The 19,959-nt window shown below is 40.3% G+C and overlaps 1 protein-coding gene across 1 annotated transcript in view; it reads left to right on the top strand.

The window, feature by feature from the left end:
- Window positions 1-19,959, top strand: part of SORCS3 (sortilin related VPS10 domain containing receptor 3) — a 552,458-nt gene that overhangs the window by 299,152 nt on the left and 233,347 nt on the right. The window contains exon 4 of the mRNA XM_080641763.1: window positions 10,728-10,886. Within this exon, the coding sequence (XP_080497889.1) occupies window positions 10,728-10,886 (159 nt within the window). The remainder of the gene's footprint in view (window positions 1-10,727; window positions 10,887-19,959) is intronic.

Below are 19,959 nucleotides of genomic sequence, written 5' to 3'. Positions count from 1 at the left end.
AAATACGGACAGAAAATATAAACAATTTTAACAAAATTGAGATGCTGCTTCTTGTGGTTTAGCCTGCTTTTTATGCACAGTTTAAACATATGATTATTTTTCATGTGTCATACAACTATTTGAATTCAGACTTAATGGATGCATAATATTCCATTGAATGGAGGTAGCCTGCTTTTATTTAATCATTCTATCAGATATTTGTGTTGTTTTTTTTCATTTTTTATTATTATAAATAACACTGAGATGAACATATTGGTGGATAAACCTTTTATCGGGTCCCTGATGGTTTCTTTGGACAAATTCCTAGAAGAGAATTGCAGGGTCAAAAGTATAAATATTTATGATACTTGTTCCATATTGCCATCTTGCTTTCCAGAACAGTCATGCCAATTCCTCCCCGCAGCAGGACTGTCTGCACACTGCACGCCACTGCCTTTGCGTTGCTCGCCACCATCCTCTGCGTTGCTAAACTCAACGGCCAATTCTCAGTATTTACCCGACTTAACTGTCAGTTGCATTTGACACATTGGACACTGTCTTCCTTGATATGCTTTCTTTCCTCGATTTTAAGGTCTCGAGGGCACTGCAGTGTCTGGGTTGTCCTCCTTCTCACACTCTTTCCTGGGTCCCTCCTTGTCTCTTTGAAACTTAAACAGTGCGCTCCGTTCTCCAGACTCTTTTCTGTCGATGGCTGCTGTCTTGGTGATCTGCAGATTCACATCTTTAAATGCTTTTCAGCACTGATGTGTCCTGAGTTCCTGTCTGCAGGTGAGCCCGCTCTCCTGAAAATAGGCTTACTGCATCTATCATCTGTCTACTTAACATTCCCTTTTGGATGTCTAATAGGCATCTGGCCTTAAAAAAAACCAAATTCCATATTTTTAAAGCACCAGCCTGCTCCTGCCAAGGGCTTTCCTATCTCCTAAATGCTAATTCTGTTTTCCTAGTGGTTCAGGCAAAAAAGCCATTAGACAATTTGAGGTATTTCCAATTTTTAATTATGGTAAGTGACACTGAGATGAATGTATGGGTAAAAAATTTTTAATGGATCTCCTCACTTTCTTCGACCCTCACATCTCATCTGTAAGTGGACCCTTTTGACTGTTGCTTTAAATACAACCAGAAATAGACCCATTTCAGTATATGGGCACTTCACCTTAGCTCGGGCCATCAGCCGCTCCCATCTGGATCCTAGCAGGAGCCTCCAGCTAATCTCTCTGATTCTGTCCCTCTATTCCCCACCTCCCACATGCTCTGTTCAACAAGAGTTGCAGCCAGAGTGAAAGGATCAACATGCAAGCCATAGCCTATCAGCGCCTCACTCAAAGCCCAAGGCTTTCCACATCACATGGGATAAAGACTGGGTGCTTACCTCACCCCTCATCCCCTGACCCCATTCATAACACTACTCTGTTCTAGCTCACCTGACTCCTACATTTCTTCCAAAGGCTGACTTCTCATGAGGCCTTTCCTGAACTCCAGGACTCTTTTCTTTTTGCAGAACTAAAAGTCTATACTCATTAAAGGATAACTCCTCATTCCCCTTTCCCACAGTCCCTGGCAACCATCATTCTACTTTTGGTCCCTATGAATTTAACTCTAGTGACCACATACTAGTATAAGTGGAAATTATAGAGTATTTTATTTTGTAACTGCTTATTTCATGTACCCTGATGTCCTTATTTCACCCACGTTGTAGCATGTGACAGAATTTCCTTACTTTTAAAGACTGAATAATTTCCCTTGTATATATAGACCACCTTTGTTTATCTAGTCCTCCATCAATGGGCAATTGGGTTGCTCCCATCTTTTGGTTATTATGAATAGCACTATTATGAATGTGGGTGGGTGTACAGATATCTCTTTGAGGCCCTGCTTTCAATTCTTTTTGGTATATATCCAGAAAAAATGCTGGAGCATATGCAATTTTATTTTTAATTTTTTGAGGAACCACATATTGTTTTCCTTAGTAGCTGCACTACTTTGCATTCCTACCAGCAGCACACTAGGGTTCCAATTTCTCAAAATCCTTGCCAACACTTATTATATTCTCTGCTTTTACATCTCAGTTGGTATGAGGTGGTATCTCATTTGTGGTTTTGATTTGTATTTCCCTTATGATTAATATATTAAACATATTTTATGTGCTTTTTAGCCATTTACATTTTTTAGAAAAATATACATTAAAGTCATTTGCCCATTTAAAAATATTTTTGTTGTTTTTTAGTTGTTGTTTTTGTATCATTTAATGTTTTTTGATTGGCTTTAATGATTGTTGCTTTATTTGTGATGCTTATGTTAAATTATGAAGGACAAGTAGATATAATGGGTTGGGGTGGAAAGGTGAGGAGTCTAAATCTGGCAAAGAGAATAGCATGTATTAATGGCAGTAGGTGAAAGAAGCATGCATGTGAGCATTAATATGTATCAATCTCCTATCTGTACATATAATGCATATGTGATTTACATATTTTCCCCATAGTAGTATGTCTACATATATATATGGTGGCAAGGCTTCTCAACAGCAGCACTATTGACATTTTGTGTTGGATAATTCTTTGTCCTATACACTGTAATGTGTTTATCAGCATCTCTGGCATCTACCCAGATGATGCCAATAACTCCCCCTCTTCCCCAATTAAAATGGAACAATTTAAATGTCCCGTACATTGCTAAATGTCCTCTGGAGGCAATTCCTCTCCTCACCCCAATGGAGAATCATTGCTAGAGGACATGTTAGATAAATAGATAGATAGATGGGGTGTATGTGTGTGTGTGTGTGGGGGGTACTAGTATATTCTTATATTGTGATTTAAAAGCTTTTTATATAACAGGCTCAACTTGTGTTCTAGTTGAATAAGCCAATATTCAACAACGTGTCAATTATGCCAATAGGTTTAAGGGTCAGCCTAAAGAATATCTCTCTTTGTGAGCTTATATTGATAGTATTGCTATTTCTTGTTGAGTACAACTGTGCTAAGAGTCTCCTATTAAGACTCAATTACACAGTAAACTATAGTATTTCTCTTTCTTTGTTCTGAAGAAGTCTACTAACTACTCTTCTGAGACTGTTTTCAAAGCATTGGACTAGAATTTGTTTCCTTGGTGTTGCTGGGATCTCTGGCAGAGTGAGGGACTGAGAAACCTTTAGTCACCCTCGTTTTATAAATCGCACACAGGAGAGAAAAAGAGGGTGAGTATTGAATAAAGTAACATATTCATCAGTGATATTGTATGACTCGCCAGCAGCAAGAGAGGGTGTATTCTGGAAAGATTCTGGGAAGGATTTTGACATTTCCAATACTAATTTTCACTGGTTTAGACACAAATAAGCTTACAGGCTTTTGAAGTTGTAAGCTGACTGAGCACATCCCCCTGCCTGATTCCTGATCTCCACGTGTGTCCTTTGCAATTTGCAGCACACCATTAAAATTAGGGCCACTATTGCCCAGTCGGTGTGTCTCACTGGTTGAGTGTCAACCTATGAACCAGAAGGTCTCAGTTCGATTCCTGGTCAGGACACATGCCCGGGTTATGGGCTCCATCCCCTGTTGGGGGCGGGGGGGTATGCAGTAGACAGCCAATCGATGATTCTCTTTCATAATTAATGTTTCTATCTCTCTCTCCCTCTCCCTTCCTCTCTTAAATCAATAAAAAATACATTAAAATAAAGAAAGTGGGGAGAAATCCTTAAAACTTTCTAAGATTGCTTTAAAAAAAAAATAGGGCCACTATTATTCAACTTTTCCAGGAATTTCCTGCAAAAGCATTGCAAGTAAATAAAAGCATGGTATTGTAACATCCTTACATTGGTAAACTCTAAAACTTGTCCATTTCCAATGTGAGTTATGGTAGTTAATGTATAATGAATGACCAAATAGAGAGACTGCTTGTATGAGGTCCTCACTCCTAAGGTGTGATGTGTTTAGTTGCTTCCTAGGTTGGAGCCTCCCTTTGAAGATATGAGAGTGGTCATTTCAAAGTGGCAACAGTATTTAGAAAATTGACACAATTACCTACTGACTGGCATTCATTTTGGCAGCATTGATATTTGCTATAGAGTGTATTTTTCCTAAATTATAATCAGGGATGTAAAATATATGCAAAATAAATGTAAAATATAGTTTTTTCTCCCTCATCCTTCCATTTATTTTTAATTGTGGTTAAAAAAAATCACATAATATGCAATCTACCCCCTTGTCAAGCTCTTCCAATTGTACAGTACAGTGTTGTTAACAATAAGGACAATACTGTACAGCCAATCTATAGAACTTTAGCATTTTGCATGATTGAAGCTTCTTACTGAATTCAACTGAATAAATTGTGAAGGTACAGTTGGCTTTATTAAATGATTCATGAATTGGGTAGCATCCTATCTGGCAAGTTGAAAGTTTTTCAAAGACAGAGAGGGGATGGAAAAGGAAATTATGAGCAATGAATGTGTTTTTTTATTCAAGGTCAACCTCCTAAGGGGACCAGAAGGGGTGTGTCAGGGAAATCACCTCCTAGTGCTGACCATGAAATTCCTGGTTGGCTGGTTAAAGGTCACATTCCTGGGGGAGGTTGAAGGGGTAGGTATTAGGTCTTAGTTTTCTGACATAGGGCCTTAACAAAAGTGACTCCCTTTTGGGCCTGTTGTCCCTTTTTTAATAACTAGAGGCCCAGTGCATGAAATTTGTGTATGGGGGGTGTGTCCCTCAGCCCAGCCTGCACCCTCTCCAATCTGGGACCCCTTGAGGGATGTCCGACTGCCCATTTAGGCCAAATCCCGGTAGGCAGTCGGACATCCCGAAACGGGCAGTCAGACATCCCTCTCACAATCCAGGACTGTTGGCTCCCAACTGCTCGCCTGCCTGCAATCCTGATTGCCCCTAACTTCCCTCCCCTGCAGGCCTGGTCACCCCTAATTGCCATCCCCTGCAGGCCTGATCCCCCAAACTGCCCTCCCCTGCAGGTCTGGTCCCCCCCAACTGCTCTCCCCTGCAGGCCTGGGTCCCCCTCCCAACTGCCCTTCCCTGCAGGCCCAGTCACCCCCAACTTCCCTCCTCTGCTGGCCTGGTCACCCCTAACTGCCTTCCCTTGCAGGCTTGATCACCCCCAACTGCCCTCCCTTGCAGGCCTGGCCCCTCCCAACTGCCCTCTCCTGCTGGCCATCTTGTGGTGGCCATCTTGTGTCCACATGGAGGCAGGATCTTTGACCACATGGGGGCAGCCATCTTGTGTTGGAGTGACAGTCAATTTGCATATTACTCTTTTATTAGATAGGTTAGAGGCCTGGTACACAGGTGGGGGCTGGCTGGTTTGCCCTGAAGGGTGTCCCGGATCAGGGTGGGGTTTTCTTGGGGCGTGGGGCAGCCTGGGCAAGGGGCCTGTGGTGGTTTGCAGGCCGGCCATGACCCCCGGCGACCCAAGTGGAGGCCTTGGGATCTGGGATTTATTTATCTTCTATAATTGAAACTTTGTAGCCTTGAGCAGAGGCCGGGGCCAGCCAAGGCAGGCAGAAAGCTTGGCTTCCTCCATCGCCGGGGAGACCCAAGCCTCCTGCTTGCTTTGTGATCGGCCGCCATCTTGGTTGGGTTAATTTGCATACTCACTCCTGATTAGCTGGTGGGAGTGGCTTGTGGGTGTAGCAGAGTGATGATTAATTTGCATGTTTCTCTTTTATTAGTGTAGATACCCATTGAACAACAACTTCCCTTTTCCCTCACCACCCATCTCTTTCATTTTAATCCCCAAAGCTCAGGAATGATGGGAGTCAAGAGGGAGGCAAATAATCCCCAAATCACTTCTATTTGTCTCCCACCTGCTGGGCATTGCTTCTGACTGTAGTTGTACTGTTATCCTGGGTGATTGGAACATAAAGTTTAATGCTTTTTTAGGAGTTGTGGGCCTGTGCTAAGCTCTTTTAATCAGTATTTCATTTAATTATCTCAACAGCATTGTGAGTTAGAAAGAATTATTATCTGCTTTTTTTAATAGATGAAATAACAGATTGGGAAAATTGAATAATATCCTTATGTTTACACGTAAAATAACTGACTGAGATTTGACCTCAAGGCACTTGCCCTCAGAGTCTATACCACTGGTAATTCTGTAACCCATATTAGAAATAATCCTCTCCCAATACATGCACAGACCGACTGCAGTTCTTATGTCAGGAAAAGCTGGATAAAGGACCAAAGCAAAATGAAGCAAAAGAGAAAAAAATGGAACAGAAATTTCCAGTGGGAAGTCTTTCCTGTTCATATTGTCAAAACCATGTAAGTGTAGAACTCACAGGCATCAGCTAGAGCGTTTCTATCCATATTCCTGTAATTACAATGAAAAGGCAAGGGCTGGGCATTCCTTTGTTTCTGCAGAAACAAGTGGTCATAACATTAACACGGGTCACCCAACTGCTTCAGGAATTCAGTCCACAGACATTTAATTTGGGCACAATTTTTAAAAAATTCAATTTAAAATATTCTAAGAAAAGGTGGGCATTTCCCATTTCAGCAAAGTCCTCCCCAATCCTTGTCTGGTTTGATCTGCTTCACTATCTACCTGCTTTGCCCTCTTAGGCATTTGTGTTCAAAATTTCTGCTTAACAAACAGAACAATGGGTAGCCACGGGATGGGTTTCTTTATATGTATAGTATATTCATATGCAGCACACATGTTATCTGGAGACAACTTCTGAGGAGGCATTTGCTCCCTTATTGCATTTATGTTAATATTGTGGTCTCTTCCCTCTCCTTCTTTCCTTTTTGAGCACTGACATTACAATTTGTTTGTTTTTATTCCTATTATTTAATTATTTGTCTCCTCTTGGTCAGGGGTAGATGTGTCAGAGAAGGAAAGAGGCTTTCTTTCAGCGGCTTAAAAAAAAATCTTTATTGTTGAATGTGTTACATATGTCTCTTCTTCCCCCCATTGACCTCTTCTAGCCCGCCCCACCCCTCACCCCAGGCGTTCAGCACCCATTGTCTGTCAGCTGCTTTTATTTTTTCGGTGTGGATTTCTTATTAAAAATATATATTTTTGTTGATTTCAGAAAATAAGGAAGAAGGAGAGATAGAAACATCAATAATGAGAGAGAATCATTGATCGGCTGCCTCCTGCATGCCCCACACAGGGGATGGAGCCCAAAACCCGAGTATGTGCCCTAACCTGGCAATGAACTGTGACCTCTTGGTTCATAGGTCAATGCTCAGTCACTGAGCCATGCCACCTGGGCTGGTGTGGATTTCTTAGAGATGCTTAAAGAAATCCTCTGACTTCTTTTTCTCTGACTTCTGTCCTTTTGGAAAGATATGGTTTTGAGGTCCAGTGAAATGTTAGTGTGCATGCGAGGAGGTGGTAGTGCGTGAGTTGATCAGAGGAGGTCAAAGTCAAGTTGCTTTTCTCCTCTGAGCCTCACTTTCCAAAAGGCAAGTGATGATATTTCATATGATTCACACTCAGTTTTGATAAAAGATCCAGTAAAGTGCCCAACATTTTGGAAATCCATCACATGTAGATTGCCATCCCCCTTCCTTTTAATCTCAGAAATGAGGATTGTATATAGACACTGACAGTAATATCAAAGTGTATAAAAGGATTTCTGATGAGAATGTCAGGGAAAGGTTGCAATAAAAACGTTCTCTTGTCAATAAACCCCCACACAATGTCTATATGCCTTGTATATAAACTCACTTCTGTGTGCACGCTTGCACATCTATGCTGCATCTGTGTCTGTGTAAGGCTGTGTGCACACATGGATGCGCTATTTGTGTGCAGATTGCTGTGTTTTATATGCAAGTGTTTGCACAGGAAGAAACAGGGCTGGGAGAAGAGGATACATTGCAGTAGCTACTTGCTGGTAACTTTTATTCAGTGTGTTGTAACTCATGGCACATAAAATAAAGTTTGTTTATGACGTTGGTCTTATCTCCTAATTAAAATCATAGGCTCGCAGCTTCTTTATACCTGCATAAAAGAAGCAGTGTAATTTCTCTGCACCAGGGGGAAAATTATTTTATTGCCAGTTAGGGAACCCATCAGTACACAGTGTGAAGCAAGCAAGGGCCCTTACGCAAACCTCATTCTCAGCGAGTAGATCTGTCCTCTCACACTCTGCAAGGAGCATGAATCCATCCTCTAAGGTTTCCTCAAGGGCAGCAGGGGTGCAGTTCCCAGTTGTCCTACCCCATCACAGTGCCAAAGGAGGAGAAAGTTAGTCTATCTCTGAATAACTCATCTGGGAACTTTTCCCCTCCATCAGCGGTTTTCAACCAGTGTGCCGCAGCACACTGGTGTGCCGCAGAATTTTTAAAAATGCAAGACCTGACTATGTAGTCAGAGCTACTGGCCTCTTTTCCCTGAGATTGTCAAATAAAAAAAAATGACAGCAGCCAACATAACAATAGCCATTCAGTATGAATAAATCAAAATTATGCCTATTTTTTTTAGATCAGCAAAAAAATATATTTTAGTAATTACTTTATGTGTGCCACAAGATGAAAAAGGTTGGAAATCCCTGCCCTAGATTATTCACACACGACTGGAAACAAGTTACATAATGCATCCATTTCTTTAAAATTTGCTGATAGCTAGTAATAACTTATTTCAATAAAGCTAAAGCAAATATTTGAGAGAAAGAAAATAAGCTGGTCTTGGAAACTATAAAGAAATAAAAGAAAAACAAACAAAAACAAAAATGAATCTTAGCAGTTAAAGGGACTGAGTTTGTTCTAAAGCTTACTTTATTATATGAATATATGCTATGCTAACATTTGAACAATCATGCTAGTCAATAGTTTTATTTTATAAGGTACGGAATTGTTTTTGGCTTTATTTTGTACTTTGGGCCCCGTGATTTAGACCATGTATAGAAGTATCTCCAACAACTGGTGGTAGTTTAGCCAAAGACAGGAAAAAGTGTAAGAGGAAATAAGCTTACTTGTCTCTTTGTTCATTCAGCAAACATTAGGAACTCAAAGGAATCGGGTTGAGCTGGATAAAAATGGTGAAGGTTCTGTGTTGCTAATGAAGCCAGATGCATAAGCAGTGGGCAGGTTATGCCAGGTTATGATAAATGATAAGCCATTGAATAGCTTTAAGTAGGAGAATGTGAGAATCAGATTTGTATGAGAGGAAGACTGTTCTGGCCACAGTGTGCAGAGGGAATTGGAGGGGACAAGGCAAGTACAGTGAGATTGGCTCATGATCTTTTACAGCAATCTAGTCCAGAGATGGTCACGTTTTGGACTAAGGCAATCACAATGGGCAGGGCACTTAGTAGGTGAAATACTCAGGCCTTAGAGATGGATTTTAGGATGTGAGTGGAAAAGAAGAGAGAAGGGTGAATCTCAGGCTTTTGCTTCATATGAATGGTTGGTTGGTAGAAACACTTGCTGGACTAGGCAGGAAACACTGGGGGAATAATCGGCTGGGATCACGTACACTGTGGGGCATGTTGACTTTGAGGTGCTTGGAGAATGTCCAATTAGAAGATTCTACCAGGAAGCTAATTTTTCAAGTTTACATAAAACAAAGAGAAGGAGACCTCAGATTGAGATTTAATTTATGATTTGTCTCCAGAAAGATGGTAATTGAGGAAAAGTAAAACGAGAGTGGAAGACGTCACCGAGAAACAATGTTTTGAGTGAAAAGAGAAGAGGGTCAAAGGTAAGGGCTGAGGAATGATCATATTATAAGGATAACTGAAAGTTAAATATTCAAAAGAGACTAAAAGAAAGACCAGATGACATGATGCAATAGAAGTACATGGCAGAGAATGCTTCAAGAAGGATGAAATCACCAGTGGTATCAAAGATTCACAGGAGTTTAACTAAAGGAAAGGTCTGAGTGCCTAGGTGTGTCTATTGGATTTAAATTCTAGAAAGGCAATGACACCTGAAGTGGGACCAATGTCATTGAGTTACCATAAGTAGAAGCCAAATTACACATGTTGGAGGGGGGTTTTCAGTAAGTATCAAAAGGTGAATGGTAATCATGGCTATCACTTGTCAAGATTATTCATTGTATCAAGTGCTTTAAGGCAGTTTGGGTATCATCAGACTCAATTATTATTGTGGAAACCAAAGCCTAGAGGTTCACTCACTTTCCAAGGTGACACGATATGAAGAGGGGATGTTGAGATTTGAGCATGTCTTCTCTGATGTCAAAGCCTATACTTCTGTCCATTTGTCTTAGGGATGACAGACCTCTTGAGCAGCAGGTTTCACCTCAAGGTCCTTTGGGGATATGTACTTTGGAAAATATTGAGAGCAAAGGGATCAGGAAATCACTTAAATGAACTAAATCACTAAAATAATTCAGACAGAACAAAACAAGCAGTGAGATTATAGGGGATCCTCTTCATGAATAAAAAGCTATAAAAGCAATAGTTTGATGAGGAGTGACATAGAGAAGTGAGCAGGGAAGAGGTGGGAGAGAGGTGGGATGGCCCCAATGTCAGGGACAGAGGATCACCAGAATATGTTCCCAGTACTTAAAAAATAGAGACATCAAAAAATGAAGCCTCATTTGCATGCAAGCCTAACCTTGCACAATATTTCAGCTCAATTCAGCAATGAAGGACTAAGTCAGAAAAAAAATACCAATATTTTATATTTTATATAGATCCCAGATGGCCCTTTCTGTGTGGTGATATACAAGTACAGATGACTTTATATTTATGCTTTAATTTCTTGTATTTATTCTCTCCCACTAACTCTATATTTTCTCCTCTCCTCTTTGTTTAGATCATGCTTCTCAGTGATCCTGAAATGGAGAGCAGCATATTGATCAGCTCAGATGAAGGGGCGACCTATCAGAAATACCGGCTCACCTTCTACATCCAGAGTCTGCTCTTCCATCCCAAGCAAGAGGACTGGGTGCTGGCCTACAGTCTGGACCAAAAGGTGAACAAATACTCTTTTCATTCACATCTTGTCACCTAGGTACCACTCATTGAAAAGCACTTGTTTATTCCATCCAAATTTTGGAAGGGACTCTGGCATTTCATTATTCCAAGCAAGTTGATTTTGTCTTCAGCAACTAACTTTCCTATCTACTCTTAAGTATCAAAATATGTGGAAGTTATCTTTTATTTATTGGCAATGCTCTTTATTATTTCACAGGTCCAAGATAGTTTTCTATATAACTTTATTCATTTGACCTTTAAAACAACCTCGTGAAATAACCAGGAAATTTGTATTCATAATAATTGTATATTGACTGTAGTACAAACAGATCTTCAGATGCACCCAGCTAGTAACTCGAGAAGCCAGGATTTGAAAGCATATTTACTCACCTTTATAGCACCAGACCTTAGCACATGGCCTGGTACTTAGTAAGTGCTCAGTAAGTATTTGATAATAATATCAAGTGGCTGAATTAGTGGATGAATGTATAAATGCTATGGGAACAAACCCTATATAGTTGATGGATCTATACTTAAGAAAATGGACTTTAGATGATTTCTCTTCATATTTCCTGCCATCTCTAGAACCTTAGTACTGTAATTGATGTCAATATATTGTGTAATAATGTTGTGGAATCAATTAATGAAAGGAAATAGAAAATTCCAAGAACTGTCTTGCAGAGAGAGATCCACAGAATAACCTTGGTTGAAATAGCTTCTTCTCTTTGTTCTCTCTTAAATCCTGAAATAGTTGCTGATCGGTATATATTAGAATATGTGGTTGTAAATGTGAGTGTGTGGTGAATGAGTGTGTGTGCGTGTATACATGTGTGATGTCAGCACCTTTAAACAATAATTTCAACATAACATTTATCTCTCTCATTCATGGAGCTTCAAGGTGGGCGTCAGGTGCTTAATGCAATCCCTTAAGGACACCCACATGACATTTGCAGAGCAAAAGCCATTGCAAATACATTTCTTTCATGGCATCAAGTGGATATTATATGAAAGACTTAGCCAAATGTCAGATACTCTGTGAGTTTAGATGCTTAATATATTCAGGAATTTTGAAGCTATGTTGAAATAAAAAGAAATTACTTAGATGTTGTTAAATGGCTAGATGGTAATTTAGAAGAAGCTCAGAACTCCTAAACCATGTTTTTATTTATATGCAGACAAGCTAGATTAGAGGCAACAGACATCTCATGCCAAGGGGCTGATGAACCAAATGCAATGTGTCTTGTGTGTATCTAGATTGAGTATCCTTTCTCTCCATCACTGCAGCACGGAGAATATTCCGGGCATTGCTCAGAAAGTATCTACCCTTGTGGACAAAATGCATTCAAAACACTTTCAGGCTTGGTGGCTGCTTCTTTACTTAGTAAAAATATTTGGAAATGTGTCCATGTTGTTGATGGATGTTCCTAGCCACACTGCACATTTCTGGATGGGTTGTCCCTTAGGTACTCTTTCTTGTTGGCATCTTTTGTGTAAAGTGGCTGACTATTCTTCAGGCCCATAAAGTTTCTAAGTAGTGCCTTGCCATTCTTTTAAATAAATGGTGTGAAGAGGCAGATGATGCCTCTGGAAATATTTGCAGAGATGACATAAAACACCCAGATCCAGTCATCCAAGTTTCAGGAGAGTTTTTCTTTATTTTGGGGTAATTTATCGGTTTAGAGTCAAGGAGAGTGATGCTGTACAGCAGCAAATGAAGATGTAAGGGTGGTTAAGATTGATGTACAATTGTCTTGTTTCAGACGGGAGCCTTCTCTGATGTGCATGCACTGAGGCAGCTGGTTGCTTCTAGAGAAAATGAAAAGTGCTAGTGGGAAGGAAACAGCAGCATCAGAGGGAGGTGTTTGTTTCCATTATTGTGCCTTTGATGCAATGCATCAGCAATTTCTTTAGAATCGGTAAGGCTGTCTCATTCTGTTGTATGTATTACAAAATACCTAATTGAATGATATTTTAAACAGGCCATATCCAATTGCTTCATCTTCCAAATTGCTACCCTGAACCTGCAGGAGACTTGGCAGGAGATCTCACTTGGTAAAAACATTGCTGGAGAACTAAGGAAATACCTTCTGGATAGAACAGAATTGTTCTAGAAGTTGGGAGATGCACATAGTGTTGTGTTAGTTAAGGCGCCTCATAGCAACTTTGGAGTCAACTGGGAAACATGGCTACCTTACCCTGGTCAAGGCCAGGGTGTGGGTTAAGGTCCAAGCCTCTCAGCTTTCAAAGCTGCAAAGGGGTGGGCAGGTAGAGTGCAAATGCACCTTGCACTTGACCCTGTAGGAGGGCCATGTCTCTTCAGTTCTGATGTGTCCCAATATAGCAAAGTCCTTTCTGTTTTCTGCTCAGATTGACTTGGGCTTTTGACCAAGTCCTTCCATTCTGGCCATCCTATGAGAGTCCCAATTCCTGCTAATTTCTGTGCCAGATCTTGCATTTTAATAAAAGGACCCAGTACTTAGTAAAGACAAAAGATTATTTTTTGGGTATAAGAATCTTTGAAGCCAGGCTGGCATGGCTTAGTGGTTGAGCATTGATCTATGAACCAGGAAGTCACAGTTCAATTCCAGTTCAGGGCACATGCCCTGATTATAGACTTGATCCTCAGTGGGGGGGTATGCAAGAGGCAGCCAATCAATGATTCTCTCTCATCATTAATGTTTCTCTCTCTTCCTCTCTGAAATTATATATATATATATATATATATATATATATATATATATATATATATATATACTGAATGGCCAGATTATTATGATCTCTGAATGCATAATAATTGGGCCATTCAGTGTATATCCTATATAAAATAAGGCTAATATGCAAATTGTCCCCTCGACCAGGAGTTCCACCAGCAGGCAGGCCAGCCAACCGCCCATGTCCCCTCCCCCTGGCCAGGCTGGCCGGACCCCACGCATGCACAAATTCATGCACCAGGCCTCTAATATACAGTATATACACAGAGTGGCCAGATTATTATGATCTCTGAACACATAATAATCTGGCCACTCAGTGTGTATATATTGTTTTAAAGGAATCTTTGGAGATGATTTATAAGAATTTCTGGGATTAAAAACAACCAGCAAAAGTAATAGGTTACGGTTGACCAAATTGGAAATAAAAGAAATAAAAACGCTCCTGCCCTCCCCACTTCTCTCCTCCCCTCTCTTCTATCTTCCCTCCCCTCCTCTCACCACAGTTCTAGAATATCTTTTGAGGGATGACTGTTTACCAGTTATTTAAGAGGCAGGATTCTTTTTTTTTTGTTTTCATCAGGCTATTTCCTCACTGATGACTGACACAGCTTTCCATGTACTGTTTTAGATTAGTTGGAGGGCTCAATAATCTTACTAAAACTGAAAGATTTTGATATAGGTTTGGAGAACATTGAAATCCTCTAAATAGATAGGTGCTCCTCTCATTGTAGACAGCCAATGTTTAAACACCCCTCATTTTGACAAAAGACACAATGTATTTTTTTTAATGCACACGTGCTCATGTATTCACAGATGCATACACCCTGGCACAGGGGACTTCTACCAGAGATGGGGGACTGAAAATAACTATATTTCTGCATGATAGGTGGGATTGCAAAGCTCTTTATTATCGTTTATCTTCTTGGCAAAATGCAACTTTAACCAATACAGCTGGCTTTGGAGATCAGGGATGGGATTTCAGATTCTATTGTTTTTCAGACTCTTCTGGGCTAAACTGATGTGGCATTGCCAATAATTTCAATGTATAATACACTTTCTAAAACACTAGTGCATTAATAATAGGTTACTGTTACAGTAATTGGAGAGGTGGGTGTGCAGCTATGGTATTTTTTTTGTGTTTGTTGTTTGTTTTTTATCACCAGCTACCAGCCAAGTTCAAAATCAGCTGAGCGATTGACTAGCTCAGTGGTTGGCAAACTGCGGCTCGCAAGCCACATACAGCTCCTGAGCCGCGTTTTGCCGCTCTGTTGACTAATGAGTTTGCCGACCACTGACCTAGACTCTCGATTCCAATAATTACAGGCTGTTGTTCCTTGTGATTAAGCCCCTATCGGCTGGTTAAGAAGCTGATGCAATTTTAGACATGGTCACTGGAAAAACAGCGTCAACTGTGGAGGAGATGATGGTGGCTCCATTCGGGCTTTGCTGCTTGGATCCCACCTGGGGCTGCCACATCACACACGCGCAGAGCATGGGGGAATTAGAGTGTCTGGAGTGCAGAGGGCTTGAAAATTATAAAGGAAGTTTAAACCTGTACTTCTAGAATGCTGAATGAAAATGAAGCTGTTCCTTTAATTTAAATTCTCATATAAACCCTCCGATTAGAAATGTAATTGTATTCAGAGCCTCCAGGATTAGCAGGTGATGATAACTTTTGTTGGTAGCCATTGGCAGAAGCAGTCGTCATGTCTCCCCACCTGCTGGGGATAAAAGCTGTTGGGGATTAACTAGGGATGACAGTGGTTTTTAAGCTTATCCTGCATGGAATACGTGTAGGACTGAAGGGCACTTTTTATTTAAAGAAAAACATTGCATTTTCATTAGATCCTCTCCCATGCCTGTAGAAACCATTTGTGTATCATTTAAGAGAAAAACAATCCACAGCCCCCCCTCACCTGTGACAAGCTGACACTGCTCTTATATGGTTCATCAGTACAGTTGGATGTGCTATCTCCATCACCATAAAAACACCAGTTTCTATGAGGCCACTTTCCTGTAGGTGAAAACAAAATCAATGGTCCAAGAATGGCTCTGTTCTTTATTAAGAAGGTGGAGCAGCCTCTGTTTTATTGAAATATTCCTATTAATATATTTGAGCTGAGTTCTGAATAAAATAACTGGTTTAATGTATGCTATTTTTAAATATATATTTTTATTGATTTTAGAGAGGAAGGGAGAGGGAGAGAGAAATAGAAACATCAATGATGAGAGAGAATTATTGATTGGCTGCCTCCTACACGACCCCCACTGGGGATTGAACCCACAACCCAGGCATGTGCCCTGACAAGGAATTGAACCATAACTTCCTGGTTCATAGGTCGAACCTCAACCACGGAGCCACGCTGGCTGGGCTAATGTATACTATTTACTTGCATCCGATGAGGGTGGTGCAGAAAGGATCTCCACCCATGTCAACATTGCTCATGAAAACATTCACTCAAGAGAACAACCTTCAGGAAAATTGTGCATCTGGTGGCCTTTGTCTTTGTAAGCCTGCTCTTTCTTTGTCACATCTCCGACTTTCTGTTCTCTTCTTCTATCTTCTAGGTGTCCATTTTGGTAACATGGCACATTTCTTTTAGGGGACAGAACAATTGCTAAAAGAATGGAAGATGTAGCATATATGTATACATGTATATATGTATGTGTATATTAAGAAGGGTACTCAGGTACCTTCATCCAACAACATCTTTCTTAAAGCAGCTAAGCTCTAATACATTCAGCCATGGCAGTATTTTGGTGAAGTAGTTGACTGCAACTACTGCTTCCTGTGTTCTCCCACCTGCTTCCTGTACAGAGTGACCTTGTTTTCATGCATGCCCCATCCTTTGTGCTCACACTACTGCCATGTGCCCCTAACTCTGACCCTCTGCCTGATTCTGACCTTGGGTTTCCAGGTGGACTCAGGAAATCTTCTGCTTGGTTCTTCCTTTGATGGCTTTATTGGTTCTTGATCTTATCTGTCTGACCTGAACATACCTTCTATCCCCTCTCCAGTCTCTGCCTTCATATTGACCACTCACCCTCGTGTGATAGCACCTGGCCTTTTGCTTGTTTGTTTGTTGATCCTCACCGAGTATATATTTTTTTCCATTGAGAGAGAGGGGAAAGGAGAGAGAGAGAGAGAGAGAGAGAGAGAGAGAGAGAGAGAGAAACATAAACATAGATGTGAGAGAAACACATTGATTGGTTGCTTCCATCAAGTGCCCCGACCAGATCTCGGGAGTGAACCTGCAACCCAGGTACATGCCCTTGACTGGGAATGGAACCTGAGGCCAACTCTCCAACCACTTAGCAACACTGGCTAGGTCAGCACCTGGCCTTTTAAAGCTGGGGTCAGTTTTTAAATCTTTTCAATTAGAGTGTAATATACATGTAGGAAAGTGCACATTTCATGAGCTCAATGGATTTTTATAAACTGAGTGCATCTATGAAACCAGCACCTAATCAAGAAGTACACATGACAGGCACCCCAGAACACCCTTTGTGCACTTTGCTAGTAATTATCTTCCACACCCAGTGGGGCCACATTGGTCAGGTCATTATTAATGCCAGTGGTTGATGAATAGCTAAACTGGTGAAGGAATTGAGACAAGATGAATCCCTTGGAAGAAAGATTGGGAGATAGCAAGTGAGGTAAGTGACAGAGAAGAATTTTTAAAAATCTAAACATTAGAAGATTAGACTAAAGCAAAGTTAAACTTTAATGAATGTTGAATAAGCAAAATGAACTCAGAGAATTCATAAGGAAACTTTCAAAATATGCTCATGTCAAACTAATTGAACAGGTTTCAATTTTAAAAATTGTTCTACTTTATGTGAAATAAGGAAAATACCCAACGCTGGGAAAGCTGTGGTGAAATTCATATTCTGAAATAGCACTGATGGTTGTGCAAATAGGTTTTCCTTCCTGGAAAACATCTTGGCAGTGTGTATCAGAAGACATACTTGTCTTCATAACTTTGATGCATTGGTTCAGTTACTCCACTTCTGGGACAAAACCAATGGGAGAATACCACAATGCTTTTGGCACAATGATGTTTATCCAAGTCTTTTATCATAGGAAAAACTGGAGAGAAAATTAGTGAATTCCCAACATACGGGCCTTTAAATCATTGTACATACATTTGTGAAAATATTTTACAGCCATTGAAATGGTAGTCATGGTGACCATGTAGCAACATGGATACATATTAATACCTGTTTAATACATAAGGGTGGGCAAAAGTAGGCATATAGCTGTGAGTTCATGAAACCCAGAGTTTATTCTTTTATATTTACTAATTATTGAATTATTTTCTATATACAAACAACTGTAAACCTACTTTTGCCCCACCCTGTATATCTCTCATATTACATACATAATATATATAAATTCATATGTAATGCATCCTATAATATAAAGAGCCAGGGTCCATCATGACCTAAACGTCCAGATGGATGACCGAACACCAGCCTAGGGTCCCGGCTGGCGGTGGAAGTCAGTCCTGGGTCCTGGCCACCCACGGCGCGGCGGCGGAAGGGAGCTGGGCGAACGGAGCCATGCTGCCATCGGACTAGCCTCTTGGTCCCTCCCCCTGCCCACAGGCTCCGGGGAACCAGAGCCATGTGGTGATGGGACTGGACACTACCTGAGGGGTTCCAGATTGTGAGAGTGTGCAGGCTGGGCTGAGAGACTCCCCCACCCCGCATGCATGAATTTTCATGCACCAGGCCTCTAGTATTAAATAAAGCAGTACTCTTTGAATATAGATATACAAAATATAAGATAAAGGAATAAAGGAAGCAAGGAAGAAAGGGGACATTTTTAAAAAGAAACAAAAATAATCCCAAATATTATCTGGGTTCTCTGATAAAATGATGGTATTAGGTTTATGGATTTTTTTCCATACCATTTGTTTTCCAAATTTTTGATTCTTTCATTAGGTTACTTTTATAATTAAAAAATTCTGAAAAGTAATCTACCTTGAATAGCTTATGTTCTGTCCTAATTATAAGGCAATGCTCTTAGAAAAGGTTTTAGGTGTTAATAGCAACAGTTTAAGTAAAATCATTTCAAATTATTATTTAAATACCTTTTCAAGAAGCAATGTGGCATAGAGGAACATTTCCCTGAAATGAGGATACATTGAGCCTGAGGTTTCTCTTTTCTTCAACTTTGCTTTCCACTACAATCCCTGCTGAACTGTGAAACTCTAGGAATTATTTTTTCTCCCAACAAAAAGCATACTCTGGTTGGATTTAACTTCAATCTATATTATTTATAACTCAGCTATCGATATTGATTTTATTATTTAGAATAACCCACTATAGATACATGTTAAGGAAGTGATTTATTCTGGTAGATTTAAGATGAATTTTACAGCTATATCCCAATATTGAATTAGTATTTAGTTATTTGATTTGACAGTGATAATGAAAATGGATACTCTGGAGCTGAGGGATGTAGACATATGCAGGGAATCAAGATTTGCGCCAAGTAACTCTTCCATCATGTAGTTAACATTGTTGGACATGCATGTGCTTCTCAGAAATGAAGATATATGTCCTTAAGTATATCCTGGGAATGGGCACTCACAGGTGCTTTTATGTACATTATTACATTGGGTTTTCACAGGAATCTGCAAGGTGGATATTATTTTTCCAAGTTATAGATGAGCATAGGACTCTTGAAGGTGATGCTCACTTACTCAAGGTCACATAGCCAGTGAGGGGCCCAGTCTGCTGTCTCTACTAGGCCTGGCTGAGGTCCCCCCTTTCCCTGAGGACCACTGTTCCCCACTCTCCCTAGGAGACCAACAGACTTTCCACCACCTCCTGGCAGAATTCCTCATGGGACCCTTTATACTGAACCTCAACCCCAGAAAGCACTCTAATATTCCCAAATATTATCTGAGTTCTCTGGTAAAATGATGGTATTTTTAGCACAGACAGCCTTTCAGATGAATGCCCAGGACATTCTTCTGTCACATCCCTCAACTGTTGGCACTTTCCAGGTGGGAATTTGATGAGGGAAGTCATCAAACATCTTACTGTTGGATGATAGGCCATAGGACATTTTAAAAAAGAAACAACAACAAAAAATTCCTGCTTCAGACAGAAAGTAAACAAGGCAGTTGTATTTTTTAACAGGTTTTGTCTTCTTTTGCTCACCTTTCCCATTGCTTTGTTCCAATATTCGGTTGATATACAGAGTAAACCAAAGTGTTTGCCATTTAAATAGGTAATACTGTGATCTGAAGTTTTTTTTTAAGGAAGCTTAAGGAGACAACATCTTTAATATGGTAATGAAGACAGAAGTTGAAATCACTTAACTTCATTTACAAATCATGAATATGT

The sequence above is a fragment of the Plecotus auritus genome (assembly GCF_963455305.1).
Source record: "Plecotus auritus genome assembly, chromosome: 9".
Taxonomy (NCBI): Eukaryota; Metazoa; Chordata; class Mammalia; order Chiroptera; family Vespertilionidae; genus Plecotus; species Plecotus auritus.
The sequence above is the reverse complement of the archived record's forward strand: the minus strand, read 5'-3'. Positions and strand labels throughout refer to the sequence as shown.